Below are 23,355 nucleotides of genomic sequence, written 5' to 3' on the forward strand. Positions count from 1 at the left end.
TTTCCTGCAGATGTTCTGCACCCGGGATTTGGTCTGATGACAGATTGAACAATCCAAGAAATTTTTACAGTTTCGCAAGCTTAACCCTGTACACACTTGAGGCATGTGACTTAACACTTTAAAACTTGCGTGACCTAAACGCCTGTGCAACTCATGAACACAATTTTTATGGTCTGGCACGTTACCAGTTTGTGCCACCCTTTCTTTACCTGCACCCATGTAAAACAGTCCATTTTTAACATGTCCCAGTGCCACATTTTGTCCATCCTTAATCACTTGGCACTCATCCTTCTGAAACGTAACAACGTATCCTTCAGACGTTAGAGCACTAACAGAAAGGAGACAAAAATCTAAATCTGGAACATACAGAACCTGTTCACACTCCTTTTGCAGACATGGAACGTAGCAACAGCCAATTCCTTCCACCCTCGACGTTCGTCCATCTGCAAGCGTGATTGACTTCACCTTGCTTGGTTCCAACTTCCGAAACGCCTCTGGATTATTAGAAATTGTTCTGGACGACGCAGAATCAATCAGCCAAACCTCTTGGGCCTCGTTACACCTCACTGTGGCTGAAACAAATGCATTCGAGCATTCCTTCTCCTCTCCAGCCTGTGTAACTCCCTTCTTCCTCTTTTTACAGAAGCGTTTGATATGACCCGGCTGTTTGCAAAAATAACACTTTCTTATTGCAACTGCGGTTCTCTCCACATTGTTGTCTTGGAAACACTTATCTTTCTGCATTCTTTCTCTGCTGCCAAGGGCTGACTGCTTAACCCTTTCCTGGCAGTTTTCCTCCTTCCTGGAAAGACGCCGTTTCTCTTCTTGGAGCAAACGACCCGTCAAATAATGAAGAGTGAGTTCATCAGTCTTCATACTTTCCAGACTGGTTGTCAGAATGTCCCAGCTTTGAGGCAACGACCCCAAAATCAGGTAGCACTTATGCTCTTCCGTAAAAACGATTCCGACCTCCTGCAACTGGACAAATAGAGATCTCACCTGTTGGAGATGATTTGCCAAACTTCCAGCCTCCTCCAACTTTAACCGATACAGCTCTCTGGTGAGGCTCAGCCGTGTGCTTGCCGACGCACGCACATAAATCTGTCTCAGCGCATTCCAGCTGTCTCTTGCCGTCTCATCTCTGTTGATATGGACAATTTGCGAGTCCTCCATACTCAAGACAATGTTTGCTTTGGCCCTTTCATTCTGCTCTTCCCACACTTGTGCTTCTTGAGCAGTCTGACCAACCGGCCTTGGGACACTCACGACGTTCCAACATCTGTCCCGCTTCAAAAACATTTCCATCTTGAATGACCACGTTAAGTAATTTCTCTCATTCAGCCGTTCCACCGGAATACTGGATGCCATCTGAACCTGGGCCATCCTCACCGGCTGGGCTGGAGCGCGACTCACACTGGATACAGACCCGTCTGAGCTCGATGAACTGCCTGAGCTCGACTCCGTCTTTCCCTCCAGCGTTCCTTTGCTCTCAAGCTTTCCAGCAACCAAAAATTATGCCTTCCAGACTTTCTCTGGGCGCATAACCTATCGGGGTAATTGCTTACCCAAAAATATAGCAGAGTGCGAAATAGCAGCAGCGTAGAGTCTGGAAATGGTTTCAGCTTGAATTTAGGAACAAAAAGAAGCACTCACGGTCTTTGGTCAGTAAGAAGCTTTACTGACACTAAATAAATTACTTACAGAATAAATGGTCATATATACAGTCCTTTCACCAATAGTACAGCAACAACGTAGCAGTATAACATCAGCAGTAAGTTCCAGCAGTAAGTTCCAGCAGTAGGTTCCAGCAGTAAGTTCCAGCAGTAAGAAGCCATACAACATGGACTTCTTAAATACACTTTTCTCCTTGGCCCAATTAACCAATAGTCTCTTCATCTTGTACATCTCGTACCGCACGTAGGCCAGGGAAGAATCTGCTTCATACTGGACTTCTCCTGGCAGAGACAATCTGGCCAAGGACATCTTTTTAACTCTTTAGAGTCCTTTTCCTTCTGTGGTTAAAAACCTAACCACAACATAATCATCTTGCAAGTTAAGAAAAACTAAACTAAGCTAACATTTTAAAACACAGTATTATCTTTCCTACTGCTCTAATTCACAAATTTCTGTTCCTCAGTCTGGACCATATGAATAGCAATACTGCCACCTGGTGTTAATATGTATCTACAATATTAAATAGGAAACACACGGAAACACACACACACACACACACACACAAGATAGTGGACCAAGATTTAGAAAGTACAGAACTGGGCTGTGGGAAGGCAGTGACATACATTTAGCAAAAAATTAGAAACAATTTACCTACCCAAGTGCCATCTGCCCATACATTTCATGAATACATTTGCTATAAACATTGTCAAATTTTCTATTATCCAAGCTTATCTGCCATTAGACCACTCATGAAATATTTTTTATTTTTATTATCTCCCACTCTTCCTTATAGAAGCTCACAGTTCTCACCTTTTCATCCTCACAGCAAACCTGTGAGGTAGGTATGGGTGAGATAGCAACTGGCCTAAGATCACTAAGGTTGCAATCCTATGCATGTTGAGAAAGAAAAAAAAGGATGAGAAGCTGGAGAATGCTGGGAGTTGTAGGACTTTTTCTGTCTAAACGTGCATAGAATTGTGCATGTGAAAATACAAAGTAAAGTTTGCAGCCACATGGGGATTTGGATTTAGTCCCCGCCCCCCGACTATGTCCAACATTCTAGCTCACTACACTCTAGATGAAAGGTGACACACCTTGACAACCAGATCTAAATGCAGTTAATCTGTAGAACGTGTATCAGAAACTAGCACATATATTCTAAAACAGGTAAAGTATAGGAAATTAAGGTGCGAAGGTGTGCCATACTTTAATTTGTTTAAATTGGTAGATTAATCAATGAATGCTTTACTAAATTCACAAGTGGAACAAAGATTTCTTCTGCTTTGGTTCTGATGTGGAACTTTAGGGAACTTTTAAAGTATTACAAGATAACTAGTCTTAAATAAGTAGTATTATTTGTTTTTATTAAAGTGTAAGCTGATCTGAAAAATGCATCTATTTAGGCAATATGTACATTTCCAGAACAATTCTATCATTTGCTGCAGAGAGCTCAGACATCAAAGCCTCTAACAAATCAAAGCCCTGCCGGTGCAAGCTCAGAAGGACCTAAAAGAGAAAGGAGTGGCTTTTCCCACTGATTGTTTTCCTACCTGGGCTTTAGTGCTGCTTTTTTTTTTTTTTTAATAATTCCAATAGGAGGGAATTGATCGCCACCAGTTCCAGGCTGGCATAGATCAGAACCCAGTTTGAAGATGTCTCTGGGTGCCATTAGTGCTCCCAGCATCCCCCTGGCACACCCCAGTCCTCCCTTTCCCTCTTCCGACTTCAGAAAATAAGCTACTGCAGAGGTTTCCATGGAGACTAAAAGGGGGCATCTAAGGCCTGCCACCACAGGATTACAACCTTAAAATTATTAATTGGGTAGAAGTCAGATAATCAACCAACTAATAATTCTACAAAATTGACAGCCTTAAAAATAACATTTGTGAAAAGTCAAAAGCAACCACCTCAGAGGGAAAATACTCTACATTCTTATTAACTGGAGTTGATGCTTTCAGTTTGTTCCCAAAGCATTGCTCAGGAGGAATAGAGAAACATTAGCTTAAACTGTTTCCCTCTACATCAGGCATGGCAACCTTGGGGGCTCCAGTGGACAATTTCAACAGCCCAGAACCCCTGGAGGCTGCACCACGGTCATATGCTGCTGAATTGAGCATCAGCTAAAACTACTGAAGGCTTATTTTCAGAGTAAAGATACATTATAATCTAACGCTAGAACTTAACTCTCTGTTGACATAACTGTATTGGGCGGATGGGGGGGCGGTTTGTGAGTTTCAGGGATGGATCATGGATTTATATATATTATGTTTATGGCATTCCTTCACTGCTGTATATCTGAACAAAGTATGAATTAAGTAGAAGATTACATAGAAATTTCAAATGGATATTTTTTAAAGTGCAGAGGTTGCCTTTTGATCATATTTGATTAATTCCTTGAGGATAACAAGTGGATACTTCAAATTTGAATGTACTTGCTGGCTAAATTATTGTTCAGTCAACTGAAATGGGGTCAAACATGGTCCAACAAATAAGAATGATACAAAATAGCATATGCAATTTACCGTCTTAATAGTAGTTCTTTGTTTTTCTTCCCACACTTTCTCACTCAATTCAAATGTGCAATGAATAGTTACTTCCCTCTCATAGGATCCAAAAATAAGTAATCTGGAATACAAAAGCATTAGCAGCATTAAAACAAGCTTATATTCAATCATTTTAAGAGTTCATTATTTATAATTTGTTTAGTACACTAACTTTAATAGAATTTGCTAACATTAATTCAGTTGCGTAGCTATGTCCACATATTTCTACAATTCAAAGACAGCATATAACATTAGAAGTTGAATATGGCATTGGCACCCTCTAGTGGGAAAGGAAGATGATTCAATGTGTTTAGATCTACAGTTTCCCCTTTTCTCTGACAGGTAATATAACTAGACAGCAAGCATAATCTTACACTATTATTATTATTATTATTATTTATTTACATAGCACCATCAATATTGCAGCATAGTGAGAAAATCAGCTGTTAGGTGTTATTATTGGCATAGTTCTCAAGGAAAATAACAGCATACTTCCTTGTTTCGACATGCACAGCAGGCATCATGTAAGAGACATGCATTTAAATACTGGTTTTTTTAAAAAAAAAAGTCTTCTGCCCAATTAGTTATGACTACCTTTTTAATAAAGGGAATTTAAACCAATTAATCTAATCTGGCGATTTGTTAGGGCTGCACATGTTTATGTAAAGATTCTGCATTTTATATTAACAATAGTCTCTGGATTCAGCTTTCTCATTTGCTATTTAACGGGTTGACTACAATCTTTCAGTATTATGACTGCTACATAAGCTGGGAGGAGGGGGATGTATAAAAGATGAAGGAACCCTTGATGGTCTTCTGTACCATGTACACTCCCTTTTTTGTGCAGCCTATCAGAGTTTATAGTTCTAATTAAAACATGTTGGCACAGGGTAGTGTTTTTCTTTATAGAGTTTACCTGTAACTATTCTTCAAGCAATCACATTCACTTTCCACCTATGGGCAGTGATGTTGGATTTCTGGGGGAAAATCAATTGGAAAATTTTCTGGGGGGTAAAATCCAGAAAACTTTCTAATACAAATTATTTTAATTTGTATAGGGTCATTTGATTTGAAAAATTTTCAGGTTGCTCCTATCAGAGTGGGTGGAATACTCTATGTGGAGTTTTGGGAAGAAAAATTCACGGTAAGGAAATTTCTATTTTCTCCAGAGTTCCACAGAAGACATTCTTTCACTTTGGGACATAACAAAACAGTACATCAACAGGCCAAGCAAGGGGCCAGTGTTCAATGCACCAGCTCCTTTTGCAATACTTTGCACCAAAAGGCAGTGTCTGGTGAAAAAGCAGTATTAATTTTGTAATGTTTAACAAATGTGTGAACTGATGCAGACATGGTTGCCTTACATATGTCCAGGCTGGGAAAACTTCCCTAAAAGGTGGCGGACACTGATGCCCCCTCAGTAAATGAGCAGTGATCTCTCCCAGGAGGGTCTTCCCTAATGTTTGATAGGTCAGCACAATGCATTCTTTCAGAAATGGAAGATTTTGACATCTTAGTCCCCAAGGTCTTGGGAATCAAAGGAAATGAACAATGAACTAGAAATCCTGTGGGCAGCGGTCTTATCTAAATAGAACCTCAGTGCCCTTCTCACATCTAATTTATGCCAGCTTTGTTCTTTTGGATGTACTGGCTTAGGACAGAATGATAGAAGAGAAATTTCCTGGGATCTATATAAAGCAGAACTAATCTTGGGGATGAAGTAAGGCTCGGTATAAAGTGCCACCTTATCATCATGAAAAATACACAATTGTGGATCAGCCAAGAAGGCTCGTAACTCCGAAACTCTCCTTAACCCAGTTATAGCCACTAAAAAGACTGTTTTAAGCATGACCAACTTAAAAGAAAACATGGCCAGTGATCTGAACGGGCTACCCATCAGTGCTATAAGAACTCAGTTCAGGTTCCAGGTAGGAAAGAGCCTTTTAAGGACATTTTGAGATGCAGCTGAGATGAAATGGGAGGACTCCCTTCGCATCCCAGCACATTGCTAAGCACAGCTTCTTGCCTCTTAATTGTACTCATTTGTTGTTTATTCGTTCAGTCGTTTCCGACTCTTCGTGACTTCATGGACCAGCCCACGCCAGAGCTTTCTGTCGGCTGTCGCCACCCCCAGAATATCATCAAGTCTGTCACCTCCAGAATATCATCCATCCATCTTGCCCTTGGTCGGCCCCTCTTCCTTTTGCCTTCCACTTTCCCTAGCATCAGCCTCTTCTCCAGGGTATCCTGTCTTCTCATTATGTGGCCAAAGTACTTCAGTTTTGCCTTTAATACCATTCCCTCAAGTGAGCAGTCTGGCTTTATTTCCTGGAGTATGGACTGGTTTGATCTTCTTGCAGTCCACGGCACTCTCAGAATTTTCCTCCAACACCACAGTTCAAAAGCATCTATCTTCCTTTGCTCAGCCTTCCTTATGGTCCAGCTCTCGCAGGCATAGGTTACTACGGGGAATACCATTGCTTTAACTATGCGGACCTTTGTTGTCAGTGTGGTGTCTCTGCTCTTAACTATTTTATCAAGATTTGTCATTGCTCTCCTCCCAAGAAGTAAACGTCTTCTGATTTCCTGGCTGCAGTCAGCGTCTGCAGTAATCTTTGTGCCCAGAAATACAAAGTCTGTCACTGCCTCCACGTTTTCTCCCTCTATTTGCCAGTTATCAATCAAGCTAGTTGCCATAATCTTGTTTTTTTTTGAGGTTTAACTGCAAATGCAGGTTGCTTACCTGTAACTGTAGTTCTTCGAGTGGTCATCTATGCATTCACACATATGGGCTTTGCGCCTGCGCAGAGACCAGACCGGAACCTTCTCTAGCTGAGTGGAACGTTTTTGGCGGGAACCCCTCCCCCCACGCTACCGCGCATGTCCATGGGGTTCCCGCCCTTACCTCAGTTTACAGGAGTCCGACGTTGTGCCCCCATAAACATGAGTGTAAATAAAATAAGGTACATTCCACAATAAAACAGTGTCATTTGTAAGTCTCACACCACCAAGTGGGGATGGTGGGTGGGTTGTGTGAATGCATAGATGACCACTCGAAGAACTACAGTTACAGGTAAGCAACCTGCATTTCTTCTTCGTGGTCTCTATGCATCACACATATGGGCGAGTAGCAAGCTGACATACCTTTGGAGGTGGGTTGGTGCATCATCTGAAGATCTCTGAAAGCACTGTCCTCCCAAATGAGCAGTCCTGCCTCGCACGGGTGTCCAAACTGTAGTGCTTGACAAACGTGGATGGAGTGGACCACGTTGCGGCTCTACAGACTTCAGTCAGTGGAACACCTCTGGTGAAAGCCACCGACGTTGAAACAGCTCTGGTGGAATGAGCTGTTACAGGTTTCACTAACTCTAATTTAGCAATAGAGTAGGCCAATTCTATTGTCTCCACTATCCAGCGTGACAGTCGTTGGCAGGAGACAGGGAGTCCCTTAGAAGGCTCACCATAACAAATAAACAGTTGCTTTGTCTTTCTAAATGTCTCTGTCCTGTCTTTGTAAAAAGCAAGAGCCCTTCTTACATCCAGAGTATGCAAAGAAGACTCAAGAGGTGTAGTTGGATTAGGAAAGAAAGCAGGTAAAGAAATATGCTGGGACAGATGAAAAGTAGACACTACCTTTGGCAAGAAAGCTGGGTCTGTGCGTAGCACAACCTTGTCCTTATGAAAGATAGTGTATGGAACATCTATCCTAAGAGCTTTGAGCTCACTTGCACGTCTTGCTGATGTGATGGCTACTAAAAAGACAACCTTTAAAGTAAGTAGCCTAAGGTCTGTCGAAGCCATAGGCTCGAAGGGTTTGCGTGTCAGTGCTTGCAGCACAACTGACAGGCTCCATGGCGGCACGATACTCTTCACAGTCGGTATCGTGTTCTTCAGACCTCTTAGAAATTTCTTGGTTGTTGGATGGGTAAAAGGTGTAAACCCATCTATACCTTGGTGAAAAGATGTAATCGCAGCAAGGTGAACCCTGATGGATGCGAGCTTAAGTCCCTGCTGGAAAAGTGTCAATAAATAATTAAGGATGAAGGGCAAGTGGCAAGATTCTGGTGTTTGATCTTGTACTGAAGCAAAGTTCCGAAATCTTTGCCACTTTGCTGCATAAGTTTTCCTAGTGGAAGGCTTTAGCGCTGCCAATATAATGTGATCCACAGTCAAAGTTCTAGTTGCAGAGGAGGAGTTGCTGTTATCCTCCATGCAGTCATCTTGAGGGTCGACAGATCTGCGTGTCGAACCCTGCCCTGGTGTCGAGACAGTAACTTCGGTGTCGACGGGAGCCTGATGTAATCCCCTCTCGATAACCGAAGAGCGTGGGAGAACCACGTCTGTCGAGGCCACCACGGCGTGATCAGGATGCAATCGGAGTTGTCCATCTGGATCTTGGCTATCACTCTTGTCAAAAGTGGAAAGGGAGGAAACATGTACAGAAGATTTCCTCTCCAAGTCCTGGTGAAAGCGTCTCCTAGAGAGCGCTTTCCTTTTCCTGCCCTGCTGCAAAACTTGGCGCAGACTGCGTTGTCTTTGGTAGCGAAGACATCGACAACAGGACGGCCCCAGTACCGAAAAAGGCTTTCCCGCACTTCTACGTCGAGCTCCCACTCGTGGTCGACATGGAAGGATCTGCTGAGAGAGTCCGCAACGACGTTCTCCTTGCCGGCTACATGGATCGCAGTCAGGTAAGTCCTTCTCTTTATGCACCAGTTCCATATCCTGAGTGCAGAACGGTTCAGGGGGTGTGATCTTGTTCCACCCTGCCTGTTGATGTATGCCACTACAGTAGTATTGTCTGTCGCGATCAAGACATTCTTGCCCTCGATCATCTGTGCGAATGCTTTTACTGCATTTTCTACTGCCAGGAGTTCGAGATGGTTGATGTGATGCTCCGTCTGTGATCGAGGCCAACGACCCTGAGAGGTTAAGGAGCTGCAATGGGCTCCCCATCCTTCTAAGGATGCATCCGTGGTGATCGTTACCGAAGGCGCCTGTTGTTGGAATGGAACGCCTTCGAGAAGAGTCGACATCGAGAACCACCATTTCAGCGATGCCCTGACTTGCTTCGGTAACGAAAGGTAAGTTCGTCGAGCATTGAGCCTGAGATCGAAAGTTCTTAAAAACCAGGCCTGCAATACCCTCATTCTGAGTCTTGCAAACCTGATGACTGCCGTAGTGGCTGCCATCAGGCCTAATAGTCTCTGGACTGTCCAAGCCGATACTTTCCGCCGGCTCTCGATGTCGATGGCTAACTGCTGCAAGGTGTTTGCCCTGGCTAAAGGTAAGTATGCTCTCCCGTCTCGAGAGGATAGGGTTACCCCTATGAAGTCCAATCTCTGCTGTGGAGTCAAAATGGACTTTTCGTGGTTGACCCACAGCCCCAACGAGTCCAACAGGTTGAGGGTGGTTAGTATATCCGACTGGAGCGCCTCGCTGCTGTCCGCTACGAGGAGCCAATCGTCCAGGTATGGATAAACATAGATGCCTTTTTGCCTTAGGTGGGCGCATACCACCGCCATGACCTTCGTGAAGACCCTCGGCGCCGTGGCCAACCCGAACGGAAGAACGGTGAACTGGTACTGGGATGCACCGATCGAAAACCGAAGGTAAGCTTGATGCGACTTCCTGATGGAAATGTGGAAGTACGCATCCTTCAGATCCACCACTGCAAACCAAACTCCTTTCTGTAGAAGCTGCAGAATTGAAGTAACCGTTGTCATACGGAACTTCCTCGGGGTGATGAACTTGTTCAGCTGTCTTAAGTCCATGATCGGTCGAAGACCTCCATCTTTCTTCGGGACCGTGAAGTAACGAGAGAAAAATCCCTGATTGAGTTCCTCTGCGGGCACGGGAGAGATGGCTCCTTTCGATAGCAAAGTCTGTACTTCGAGTAGCAGAGGAGGGGATGGAGTCGTTACTTTCACGCCGGAAAAAGGAGGGAGGGCATCGAGCTCGATGGCATAGCCCGAGTTGATGATAGTGAGCACCCAGGAGTCTGTTGTTATTAACTCCCATTGATGGTAATGGGGTGCTAGGCGGTTCGCAAAAGGGGGTGGATCTGGAGCCGAGGAGTCAAACCCGCTGCTTCTTAGAGAAGTCGGGCTGACGCTTTTCCTGTTGGAAACGGCTCTGATAAGGCCGCTTCCTTTGAAGTTGTTGCTGCTGCTGCCTTGGCTGCTGGTATTGGGGCCGTTGTTGTGGAGGAGGTCTTATCCATCTCTTCTGTCGGTATTGAGTCTGTGGAGGAGGAGCAGTAAACCCCATCTTTTTGGCTGTTGTTCTCGCCTTGTAGATAGAGTCCAGCGTCTCGTCGGTCTTTGTATTAAATAGACCTTCGCCATCGAATGGCATGCTCTCTATCCTCCCTTTCGTTTCTTGAGTAAGATTGGCTGATCTAAGCCAAGCGTGCCTCCTCAAAGAAATGGCCCCCATCATCGACTTTGAGTGGCAATCCACCTGATGTCGAGCGGTAGACAATTGCTGCCTTGCTATGGCTGTCGCTTCATTCTGGAATACTCTTGCGAGCTCCTTCTTATCCTCCGGAAGATGTTCGCATAGAGAACCCATCTTTTCCCAAAGGAAAATCTGATATCTCGCCATCGTTGCCTCGTACACCGATGCTCTGATGCCCAAAGATGAGGACGAGTAAACTCTCCTGCCAGTTTGGTCCAATTTCCTCCCCTCTCTATCGACAGGTGCAGAATGAGTCTTTTGTGACTGTCCCTGTGCCGATTCCACTACAATGGAATTCGGCTTAGGATGTTGAAGCAAAAATTGTGCATCCTCTTCCTTAACTTTATAGAGTGTCTCCAATCTCTTTGATGTTGCCTGTGTCACTGCAGGGGTTTTCCATGACAGTTGAGCCGTTTGTTTCAAGGCTTGAGGAACAGGAATGGCCAAACGTTGGTTCGTTGTCGACTGAAAGACATCATAAATTGGGTCGACTACCGATTCATCTGTTTCCTGTATGTCAAGTCCCAATGCTCTGGACATCCTAAGCATATGGTCCGAAAAACGAACCATATCGTCCGAAGGAGAGGACGGGTCTGTATCATCGATTACATCGTCAGGTGAAGGGGCAGCTGGAGCAACTGAATGTTCAGATTCAGAATCGGAAGGATAGTTATCCTCTGGTGAGGATAACGTCACCACTTGCAGACCATGTTGATCATCTTGCGGTAGCACAGTAGCGGATGCAGCAGATGGTATTGCTTGCTGTGCACGGTGTCGAGGCGTCGATACCGTCGACATTAACTGAGCGGATGGAGAAGGCAGAGGCAACTGGCAGACTCTTGTTGTTGGAGGAGGTTGTGCATAATAACCTTCCTGCTGGTAGTAACCTTGATCCCCTTGAAAATATTGTTGAGGACGGTATCTTTCCCAGTCATAATATCTAGGCTGGGAATCAGAGTACTGCGATGCTCTGTCCCAATCTGTTCTTGAGGTCCGTCTTGGGGAAGGCTGTACGAGTTCTTGCGGCCTCATAGGTTGCCGAGCGGACGTTACCGACACTGAATCCCGAATTTCACCCTCTGATAAACTTGGAGGACATGTCGGTACCGTGGCCGTCGGTACTGACATAGATCTTGGTACCGAAGGTGACCTCGGTATCGAAGTGGTCGGTACGGCAGGAGGCGTGGAATGGCTCTTGGCCGATTCCCGATGTCGAGGTGACGGTACGGTGGATTTCTCCACATCCCTCTTTTTCTTCTTCTTCTTTTTCTTCTCCGGCTCAGAAGAAGATATCAGAGTTCTGGCTGTTTTATGGATTGTCTTAGCCATAGAACTCGATAAAGACCGACCAGGCGTGAGGGGTATCTCAGCCCTATTTGCTCTGGTCTGCACTTCAGTGCTATGGTCTGACGGTTTCTCCGCAACAGTCTTTGTAACTGCCGTTTTACGGGCAACAGACTTATGAACCGCCGTTCTTTCCATCGAAGGGGCCTCTGTGGCCTTGAGAGCCTTCTCCCAAAGTACGGAGCGGAGTCGGTCTGCTCGGTGTTTTCTGGTTTGTTTGGTAAAAGACATACAATGGTGGCAGGTCTCTACCACATGTCCCTCTCCCAAACAGATAATGCACAAAGAATGGCCGTCAGACGGAGGGAGCTTAGCTCCGCACTTGACGCACTTTCTAAATGGTGCTTTGATTGCCATAAAGGCCTCACACGACCGAAGTCGCTGAGGAGAAATCTAACTACAAAAATCTTTTTTTTTTTTTTTTTTTATATAGATAAAGAGAGAAAAAGGACGAAAAAGAAGAAAGCTGAAGAAAAGGTAAGCTAGAAAAGTATTTTAAATAGATCAACAGAGAAAACGCTAGAGATAAAGTTTTTCGGTCTAGGCACAACGGCGGACGACGAAGAACTGAGGTAAGGGCGGGAACCCCATGGACATGCGCGGTAGCGTGGGGGGAGGGGTTCCCGCCAAAAACGTTCCACTCAGCTAGAGAAGGTTCCGGTCTGGTCTCTGCGCAGGCGCAAAGCCCATATGTGTGATGCATAGAGACCACGAAGAAGAACCCGGCTTTTGCACTTTCTTCTTTCACCTTTGTCATAAGGCTCCTCAGCTCCACCTCGCTTTCAGCCATCAAAGTGGTGTCATCTGCATATCTGAGGTTGTTAATGTTTCTTCCTGCAATTTTAACTCCAGCCTTGGATTCGTCAAGCCCAGCACGTCGCATGATGTGTTCTGCATACAAGTTAAATAGATAAGGTGAGAGTATACAACCCTGCCGTACTCCTTTCCCAATCTTAAACCAGTCCGTTGTTCCGTGGTCTGTTCTTACCGTTGCTACTTGTTCGTTATACAGATTCCTCAGGAGGCAGACAAGATGACTTGGTATCCCCATACCACCAAGAACTTGCCACAGTTTGTTATGATCCACACAGTCAAAGGCTTTAGAATAGTCGATAAAACAGAAATAGATGTTTTTCTGGAACTCCCTGGCTTTCTCCATTATCCAGCGGATATTGGCAATTTGGTCTCTAGTTCCTCTGCCTTTTCTAAACCCAGCTTGTACATCTGGCAATTCTCGCTCCATGAATTGCTGGAGTCTACCTTGCAGGATCTTGAGCATTACCTTGCTGGCATGTGAAATAAGTGCCACTGTCCGATAGTTGGAACATTCTTTAGTGTTTCCCTTTTTTGGTATGGGGATATAAGTTGATTTTTTCCAGTCTGATGGCCATTCTTGTGTACTCATTGTACTCATACTCAGACCCTTATCTAGCTCCACCTGTAGAAAACCCAACATTCCTTGTACACTTCCAGCAGCCTGAGACCTATCATTCTTCTGACACCAAACCAAAGAAGCCTACCAATTGGTACTATATACCCTATTAGTGGAACCATCTGGAAGACAGAAGGGTCTTAAGAACAGTCTTCTGCTGCCCTAGCTTCAACAACCACCGAGAGCCGCCCAGAGAGCTCCGGCTATTGGGCGGTATAAAAATGTAATAAATAAATAAATAAATAAATAAATAAATAAACAAACCACTGCCTTTCAGCCTGACGGCTGTTAGTTTAAAAAGGTCTGGATGTGGATATAGCACAGGACCCTAGAGAAGCAGATTTTTATTGCTGGGCAGTCACCATGGATCCCAGATCGACATGTTTATCAGTTCTGGAAACCATGGGCACCTGGGCCAATATGGGACCACCAGGATGACTTCTGCTCAAGTTTTCCCAATTTTGTGTATAACTTTGGGAAGAAGTTCTATTGGGAAAAAAGCAACAGTAGCCCTTCTGTTCACAGAATCACTAGAGCATCTGTGCCTGCTTCTGAATGACATGGGAAACTTGAAAAGAATGTGGGAACCTGTGCATTGTGAGGCATAGCAAACAGATCTATTTTCCAAGCCTTCTGGTCAGGATATGAAAGATTTGAGCTTTGAGTGCCCATTCAGATTCCTTGAGAGACATCCAGCTCAACCATTATATTGTAAAATTGGTCACTCATGCTAGATGTTCCGCTGAGATGGACTTGAGGGAGCCCCCTGTCCACATTAGGAGTTTCCAGGCCAACTTCTTCAGCATTGAGGATTTCATCCCTCTCAGATTGTTGATATAGGCTTTTGTTGTAGTATGGTCTGTCCGTACCACGACATGGCTGCCCAACAGGAGTGAATGAACAGTGGAAGTCTGTTGGCATCAGGAAGACTGGTGTTTCTTCTCATCCTTAATGGTGGAGGAAGGATAGCTGGAGGACTGACTTTTCCCTGAGGGCCTACTTCCATTTGTTCTTGAAACCAACTAAGGAACTGTTTCCTTGTGTGGTCTTGTTACCTCGAAATGAAGACTACTGCTGCCTGGACTTTCAGACATCCTTTTTATTGGTCGACAAGATCTTTTTCTTATTCCTCATTTCAATCAACACTACCTCCAGCAGAATGTCAAAATGTTTCATTCCTCTGAAGGTAGAATTAGCAAGCCTGTATTGTGAACCAAGGTCTGCATCCCAAAGACATAACCAAATGTTCCTTCTGGTCGTGAAATTGGATGCCATGGCTCTAGCATTGAACTGCAAGGAGAGCATTTGTATGTGCAATTTTCTTGAGAACATCTTTTAATGGTTTTGGTGTGGACTCTGGCCCTGCCATCTCTTCTGTCCACAGATAAACTGCTCTCAAGAAAAAATGAATTGGTAGCTGATGCCCTGAAGGCTGCAGCAGAGGATTCTAACATCCTGCGGAGTATTGCCCTCACACATTTGTCACATGGATCTTTAGGTCCCCCTTCCCCATCAGCAGGAATTGCTGCATAGGAAGTGAGTGCTGCAACTGGAGCATCTACCATAGGGATCTTCAGCAAATACATAGCCTTGCTTGGAAGGGAGTAGAGTTTATCTGCCAGCTTATGGATTGACTTGGGTTGGGGTATGTGTGTTACCCAATCTGCTTTCCAGGACTCCTCAAAAGAATGGAGTAGGGAGGCCATCATAGGCTTTGTAGAGGCCTGAGGGAAAGCAGCCCTATCCCTTTTTGCACTGAAGTGCCTGTGGTTTCGGATGGTACAGTGGTGTCCCCAGAAAACTGGAGTCTCCTAGATGCCTTGATCAGCACTACTAGGAACAGTTCTGGATTAAAGAGTCTTTGAGTTGAAAGGCTCAAGCTCCTCCTCAGAGAGATGCCCTTCATCTTTGCCACTGTTTTCTGAGTCAGACTCATCTTCAATAGAAGAAAGTTTAAACTTTTCACTACTGCTTCCTCTACTCCAAGTCCTTAAGTGGGCTTGTTGCCTTCTTGAGCCCATTTCTCTTCCTTGCCTTGTTGACGGAGCAGGAGGAGGAGGGGTAGGGCTAGCTGAACCTCTTGAGATGGATGCCAAAGGGGAGCCCTCGTCGGAGCTAGAGGAGATGGATCTACGGTTGCATTTGTAGCTGTGGGAAGACCTCCGCCTAGAACTATAGTGCTTCTTTCTCTTTTTATGGGGAGAAAGAGAAGCCAAGGAAGTTCCCTCCCCTTGGTTGGGAGAGCCTTTGAAACCTGCAGGGAAACCAGGTTCTGAACCCAGGCTGCAAACTGAGCGATGGCCCCTTCCCCTGGAAGGGCTGGCATTGGGGGTGGGCCTGCAACATAGAATTTGCACCCTGATCATCAGGCCCATCTATACCTGCTCAGCCTCCAACTGAGGCTTCCAAGTCCAATCTAGGACTGGTGCTTCTTTTGCCATGATTGAGAAGATCAGTGGGGCAATTGAGGCTTGACGTTCTCTGCCTGCCCATTAGAGAGAGAAGGGAGAGGAGTGGAGCACAGTCGGTTGTCCTCCTGGCTGCCACAGCTGTTGCTTGCTCTGAGGCTGCAGTGAAAAAGGCCTGGGAAATGCAAAGGAGCTGCAGCGTGAGTGCCTGCTTTGGCAGCTGTCTTTCAAACTGAATTAAGGTCAGCTGTTTGTGAGTCTATCCCTTGGAAATCTATATGAAGCTGTATCCCTGCTAAGGTGAGGTGAGGAAGAACAACTAGCTTCCCAAAACATAAAAGCAAAAGGAAAGGAAAAACTTGGCCTAAAGCAACTAAAAAGCTAGGCTGTTCAGAGCACCAGCTCAACTTGACCACACGGCTGACTAGACAGAGCCAGTCTGGGAGGGCAGGATGAACTCCTCCACCTGAAGAAATGACAAATCAACTCACTGGACCATGTAGACAAATATCTACATGGTCCAGTGGGAGGTACCATCCCAAATTGGGAAAAATGCCCTCTGTGGAGCTCTGCAGAACATTCATGTTTGTTGTTAAATGTGATTGAGCAGTGTTCCTATACAAACTTGAATACAGCAGGACTCACTTCCAATTAAACATGCACAGGATTTCACTATTCTATATACTGCTACATTCATATTCTATATACACTATTGATAATTCACAATCTATTTAGAATAATAACAAAATGAAAAGGTTATTCTTATTTTGCATGGTAATTTGAAATGATGCAACATTAGTAAGAAGAAAATGTGCTAATGATAGCCGTTATCAGCAGCTCACAAGGAACTTTGGAATAAAGTGAGTAAGATTAGACATGCACTAGAAGACAAGCAGACAACTGGAAAGGAAAACAAATTTAAGAACTAGTTTTACTTGTGTGTAATGGTTAGCAAAATCTTTAACTTACTTTTAAGAGCTACAGCCCAAATCCACGATCCAGTTCAACTCAAGCGCTTGAATTTATGACACACAATGAAACCAGAGGTTCAGATTATACCAAGGACATACCTTGTACATTCTATTAAGGTAACCTTCAGTCGTCCTTCTGTTACTGAGAAATCTTGTACATTTAGACTACGATCTACATATTCTCCAGGTGGCACAACTTGAAATGGAAAAAACGGCTTGAACCTAATTAAAAAAAAAAAGAATACATACAAGTCACTTTTTTTGGAACTATTATTTTTTTAGTAGCTCAATGTGCAATTACAAGATTGTGAAAGGAAGCAATTATAAAATTACAAATGGAATAATACCAAGACTAATCATGGGTTCAAGGTTGGGAAGCAGAAGAGAGAAAGAAGATTTTTCTTTCCATCCTTTGCCCTCCTCTGGTGGGTCTCTCCAGCATTCAGCTCTGTGGGATTCAGTCATTGCAGCATAGGGATCCAGAGGCTTCTACATCTACATAAAACCACAGGGGGATGTCATTCAGAGGTTTGGGCTGCAGTGTCACCAACAGGCAGGTGAAGCTAAGCCAGCTCAATTTTGTTTCCAACTTAGGTGGGCACAAAGCCTCCCAAAAGTGCTCCTCCACACAGCGCCTGATAAAGAGGCCCACAAGGGCCAGATCAGGCTGCGAGTCCAAGCTTTCCCATCCCTGATTTCAGTCAAAAATGCCTTTTAATATATCATCCATTTTATCCACCATAAGTTCAACAGTTCTTTCTGTGGAAAGCTAACAGTGCAGGAAATAAATCTTCCAGACCCCCTTTTCAGGAACGCACAGTTTGTGATCCCTAGATGCATATATTCTCTCTCAACAAGCTCAAAATTAAAGTATTTTCCATCACAAACAAATCTCAGGAAGAATCATGATTGAAAATCCCTTGTTTTTCAATGGCATTTTGCTTTACTGACTGAATTGCTTTGCAACCAGGTCACAATGCAATAAAAGACTTGTTCAGCATGCTTTTTGGGGGGGTGGGGGTGGGGAATCATGTATATTACATCAATCTCTTTACCTCTAGTGGGTCTACTGATTACTCTCTCTACCTTATGTAAGTCAAAGCTCTTTAGAAATGTAAGATTCTAGGCTTAATACATTACTTGCTTTACTTCTTAAAGTTGAAAAAGAAAAGAAAAAGACACATTTAAATAATTCATGTACAATCCCCAACAATTATACCATGCTTCATAACTATTCTATGAAAAGGTTAGCAAAATGATTTTCCTATTTAATGTATACCATGGCATATGCCAGCTTTCTCCAACCTTAATTTTGTGAACCGCCCAGAGAGCTTCGGCTATTGGGCGGTATAAAAATGTAATAAATAAATAAATAAATAGGGTCCTCCAGATGTTTTGGACTTCAACTCCCAATTAGCTTCACCCTACCCGGTGCCTGTTTACCCTACCCTGTGCCTGTTTGCATTCTCTTTCCCTCCTTATTGTTTACTACAACTTTATTAGATTGTAAGCCTATGCGTCAGAGTCTTGCTATTTACTGTGTAATCTGTACAGCACCATGTACATTGATGGTGCTATATAAATAAATAAATAAATAAATAAATAATAATAATAATAAATAGTTCCAGCCAGTATGGCCAATGGTAGGAATGCTGAGGTTGTAATCCAAAACATCTGGAGAGCACCAGATTGAAGAAGACTGGCATAGGCTTACACAGCTTCATTGGTATAATTGACCACAATTACAGAAAATTTTATCTACCATGCTTTGCTGAAATTCAGCAAATACTGCATGTGGCAGATCAAAATCCATTACACTAGTCACTACAGCAAGCTTCAATTTGAAGGGAAATTGTACATATAAAAATGAATAATGTTTGCACAACTGGGATAATTCTTAAAGTTATGAGATCACAGTAAAAACTCAGTTAACTATGTTTTTGAAAATAGGTAAAACTGAAGTTACACATAACTAATTCTAAATTTAGAGTGAAATCAAGTTGTGTCCATCCACTGACAAAGCAGCACCTACTAGCAGAGTTGATCCCACCCCCCCACCCCACTACAGCTCCTCATCCTCTAGAGCAGATTTCCAGAGGGTGTAGGGGGAGCAAAGTACGGGAAAGGTCTATCATGCAAGCAGAATCTCATTCATGCAACACTGGATGTAGGCCTAAAACTGAAATCCTAAAGCTACATATCCTTACCTGGGAGAAAGTAAACATGCACAGGATACTGCTGCTGCATTCTTTTATCTACAATGACTCTTCCAGACCTATTACTCAAACTTATTTCCCATGCTTTTCCAATTTTTTCTGCAGCTTGAAGCAAGTACAGTAATAATATAATGCTAGTTAGAGAAGATCCAATGAAATGAATGGGATTAAGTTAGTCATGATTAACTGAAGTCCCATTCATTTCAATAGATCTACACTAAGTAGAGCTTTAGTTGGATTCTTCCCATAATGCTATACTTTTTTTAATGAAATCACTCCTAACACTTTCTAATCTCAACTGTCTCTGTCAGTGTCATATCACTTAAATCTTCATCTCATGCATGCACTTTCATTGACTTCTATGTCACAGGAGAATATCAAATGACAGGATTGTGTAACAAGCCTTTATGGTGAGATTCAGAACAAATGTGTCCTCCTCACATGGGATAGTGTTTCTTCAAAACCAATTTGTCTTGTAAATAAATCCAACAGTTCCTCATAGTATTTTTAATCATGTTTATTACCAAGGCAATAGGTTCATAGTAGGGACTTGTACAATGTCCCGGTCACATAAGATGTGACTGCTGCAATGCATTTTGCATGAGGCTGGCTTGATAACTGTCCAAAAGGCCATATCTGTTGCAGAGTTGATGGGTGCAGGAAGCCAAGAAAAAATTATACCAGTGCTTCAGAACTAGAGTGGTCTGCTATAGCCAAGGATTCTGTTGTTTGACTACATTCACAGTGCAAATTAAGTAACCTTATCAAGATGTTCCAGTATATATTATTGCTGTTTAAGCACAGAAGGTAGGTTGGAATGTGAAACATTTTTCAATATGGAACTTCCAATAAGGAAGTGTCATCCCCAGGAAGCAGTTTGTGAATTCAATGTAAAATCATTTCGAAGCCTTACATAATTTATAATTGGATTTTCTCATATGAGAGAGAGAGAGAGAGAGAGAGAGAGAAGAAAAACATTTGCAGCTTTAGCCAGATCAATTTCCCACCCAGCAAAAAACACAGAACCTGTTCTTCAGCTAATTTTAGCTGAACTGTAATGCTTAAAACATCACACAGGGCTGTTCCAAGAATTGTTTGCTCTTTCACTAGCACAACTCCTCAACCTGCTTCAGTTCTTCAAGTCTTGTCCACTTTCTTGCTGTCTGGGCTCTCAATCCACTTCTCTACCATGATAATGTGACCTCTGCAACAAGAGGCAGTATTCCACTGGTGTGACTTCACCCCTTCTGCTGATGAATCGGCTGTGCTACTAACCATATCACACATGCCTAGGAAGGACTAGCATGTGGCAGGCACATGGGCTACTTGCATAATGCTGATCTAGTCAGACTTCTAGGAAATTAAACACACATACAAACTTAAAAACAAAAGACAGTTTCCTAGTCACTGTTGTACAGACTAGAGAAATATGGTGAGATTCTCAGAGTCTCATTCCCCAACTCTTTAAACTCCAGTCCCAATTGTACAATTGTCTCATCTTTCATTTCTAATAAATATTATTTTATTTTCCTACCAGGCCACATCACTGTCTCAAACTATCACCACTTCTGCTAATGGAAAACCCCCAGCTATAAGCACAATCCAATTTAAACAAGAAGAGTTCAATTGCCTCCAATATTAATATTTTTCGTTCTAATTTTATTTATTTAAAATACCCTACCTGCCCACAAATGGTCTTCAAGGTGGCTTACATACAAACATTAACATAAGATAAGGATAAAACGCAACCTAAAATGAACAGCAGAGCAGCATCATTATTAACATATAAAAAACATGATCTGTGTAGTAGTTATATCTTGCCTGGGGCAACATAATAGTTTTCACCTGGTGTCTAAATAGATAATAAAGTTTTTGCCAGACAAATGTGTCTGTGGAAAGCATTACATAATCAGAATATCAAGGAAGATTAAGGATGTTTACTGGTAGCCATCAGTGAACTGGTAGCCGCCTACCCTACACAAAGATATGGGTATTAGGAGCAGAGCCTTAGCTGATAGCCTTAGTAGATGGGCAGGATCATATGAGAATAGGTAATCTTTCAAATTGCCGGATCATACACAATGTAAGGCTTCATAGGTCAAATCCAGCACTTCAAACTGCACCCAGAAACAAAATGGAAACATTTCAACAGTGGCAAAATGTAATCAACATGGTGGGCCCAGGTTAATAATCTGATCACCATGTTCTGAACCAGTCAAAGTTTCTGAATGATTTTTATAGGCAGCTCAATGTATTTAATCTGGAAGCTACAACTTGCAAGTTATCTATACCTTGATATGTTTTCCAAGAGACATAGTTCACACACCAACTAAAAAATGATAAAGGGCACCTGAAGCCACAGATGCCACTTGGGCACCCTACCAACTCTGGTTGGTGGCCCAGCTACGCTCCTATCTGGACAGGGATAACTTAGCTTCAGTTGTCCATACTCTGGTAACTTCCAAATTAGATTACTGCAATGCCCTCTACATGGGGCAGCCATTGAAGACGGTTCGGAAGCTGCAGCTTGTGCAAAATGCAGCGGCCAGATTGATAGCTGAAACAGGGAGGTTTGAGCATATAACACTGATTCTGGCCCACTGCATTGGCTGCCTATACGTTTCTGAGCCCAATTCAAGGTGCTGGTTTTAACCTATAAAGCCCTACATGGCTTGGGACCACAATACCTGATGGAACACCTCTCCCGACATGAACCTACCTGTACACTGTGCTCAACATCTAAGGTCCTCCTCCGAGTGCCTACTCCGAGGGAAGCTCGGAGGATGGCAACAAGGGAGAGGGCCTTCTTGGTGGTGGCCCCCCGACTGTGGAATAATCTCCCCGATGAGGCTTGCCTGGCGCCAGGTCAAGACTTTTCTCTTCTCCCAGGCATTTTAACATTTTAGCAGCATTTAACAATGTTAAGTTTGTTTTAATGTACCCCAGAACTGTTGTTTTTAAATGGATACTGCTGTTTTTATACTGTTGTTTTTATGTTTCTGATGGTTTTTAAATTTTGTATACTTTTTAATGTTTACCATTTTTAACTGTTGTAAACTGCCCAGAGAGCTTCGGCTATGGGGCGGTATATAAATATAATAAATAAATAAATATAAAGCAAGAAGGGCTAAAAGCACCTTCCTTGCTCTCAGAGTTATTAGTCAGCTCCTTGAGGCAAGTGCTACTCCAACTACCATATTTCTTTGATTCGAAGACGCCATCGATTGTAAAACACACACTAATTTCAGTACCACCAACAGAAAAAAAGCTTTGATTCTAAAAAATAATAAATGCACCCGCGATTCTAAGATGCACCCCGTTTTTAGAGATGTTTATATGGGGGGGAAAGTGTCTCTTAGAATCAAAGAAATATGATAGAATTGGCCACAATACTATCTCCACAGTCAACTACATCACCAGTCAACCACAGGCTTGTTGCAGTCACTTCTCACTAGCACCTCTTAGCTTGTTTCAACTGCTGGTTTATCAATGAGAAACTAAAAATTTGTCTTTATACCTTTGGTTCATTAGCTATGTAAACAAGACCATGGTCAGTAGCAATACAAAGAAAGGCCAGAATGGATGCCCATTATCATAATGCTAGACAAGGACATGTTGGTGTGCAAAGAACAGAAATCCTAATCAGGGACCCAAAGAAAACTGCCCAAAGAAACCTCAGAAATAAGTCTTGTTGATTTCAATAAAGCTTACTCACAGATAAATGAATATAGGATTGGGGCCTCTTCACATCTGTTCACCTTACTCTAGCAACCCCCTCCTGACAAGGACAACTATGCACTCACCAGAACCTGACCTCGTGGATCATGCAACCAGCAGGTGCTCTCCAGAAAGATGCTTTCAGAGCCTAGGAGATCCAGACACTCAAACAAGTCAAGCCAAGCCATGCTATACCCTCAAATATTATCTTGCTGGAACAGAACAATTCTGGGACAAGACAATACTTTGCAATCAACCTGACATAACAGTCATAAACAAAAAAAAAAAAAACCACCTACCTCATTGATATAGCAATACCAAATGACAAAAAGGTTGCAGAAGAGGAAAAGAGAGAGAAAATATACTCCACAAGCTATGGAAGTTAAAGAACTATGGCAATAGGAAAAAGTTACAATTCTTCAGTTAGTCACCAGCATCACATCAATTTATTTTATTTTTTTACAGAAAACTTTCAGAAACTAGGCCTACTAAAATACATCCACACCAACATCCAGAAAGCACTCATACTTAAAACATGTTCAATAGTCAGGAAATTTATGATTCAGTAAAAGACAGCATGACTTGACAAAG

The 23,355-nt window shown here is 43.1% G+C and overlaps 1 protein-coding gene across 1 annotated transcript in view; it reads right to left on the bottom strand.

Moving 5' to 3' along the window:
• Window positions 1-23,355, bottom strand: part of PDZD8 (PDZ domain containing 8) — a 69,746-nt gene that overhangs the window by 27,065 nt on the left and 19,326 nt on the right. Inside the window, exons 2-3 of the mRNA XM_063132707.1 lie at window positions 16,931-17,053; window positions 4,197-4,299 (exon numbers count right to left, since the gene is read on the bottom strand). Of these exons, the coding sequence (XP_062988777.1) occupies window positions 4,197-4,299; window positions 16,931-17,053 (226 nt within the window). The remainder of the gene's footprint in view (window positions 1-4,196; window positions 4,300-16,930; window positions 17,054-23,355) is intronic.

The sequence above is a fragment of the Elgaria multicarinata genome, chromosome 8, assembly GCF_023053635.1.
Source record: "Elgaria multicarinata webbii isolate HBS135686 ecotype San Diego chromosome 8, rElgMul1.1.pri, whole genome shotgun sequence".
In the NCBI taxonomy this organism is placed as follows: Eukaryota; Metazoa; Chordata; class Lepidosauria; order Squamata; family Anguidae; genus Elgaria; species Elgaria multicarinata.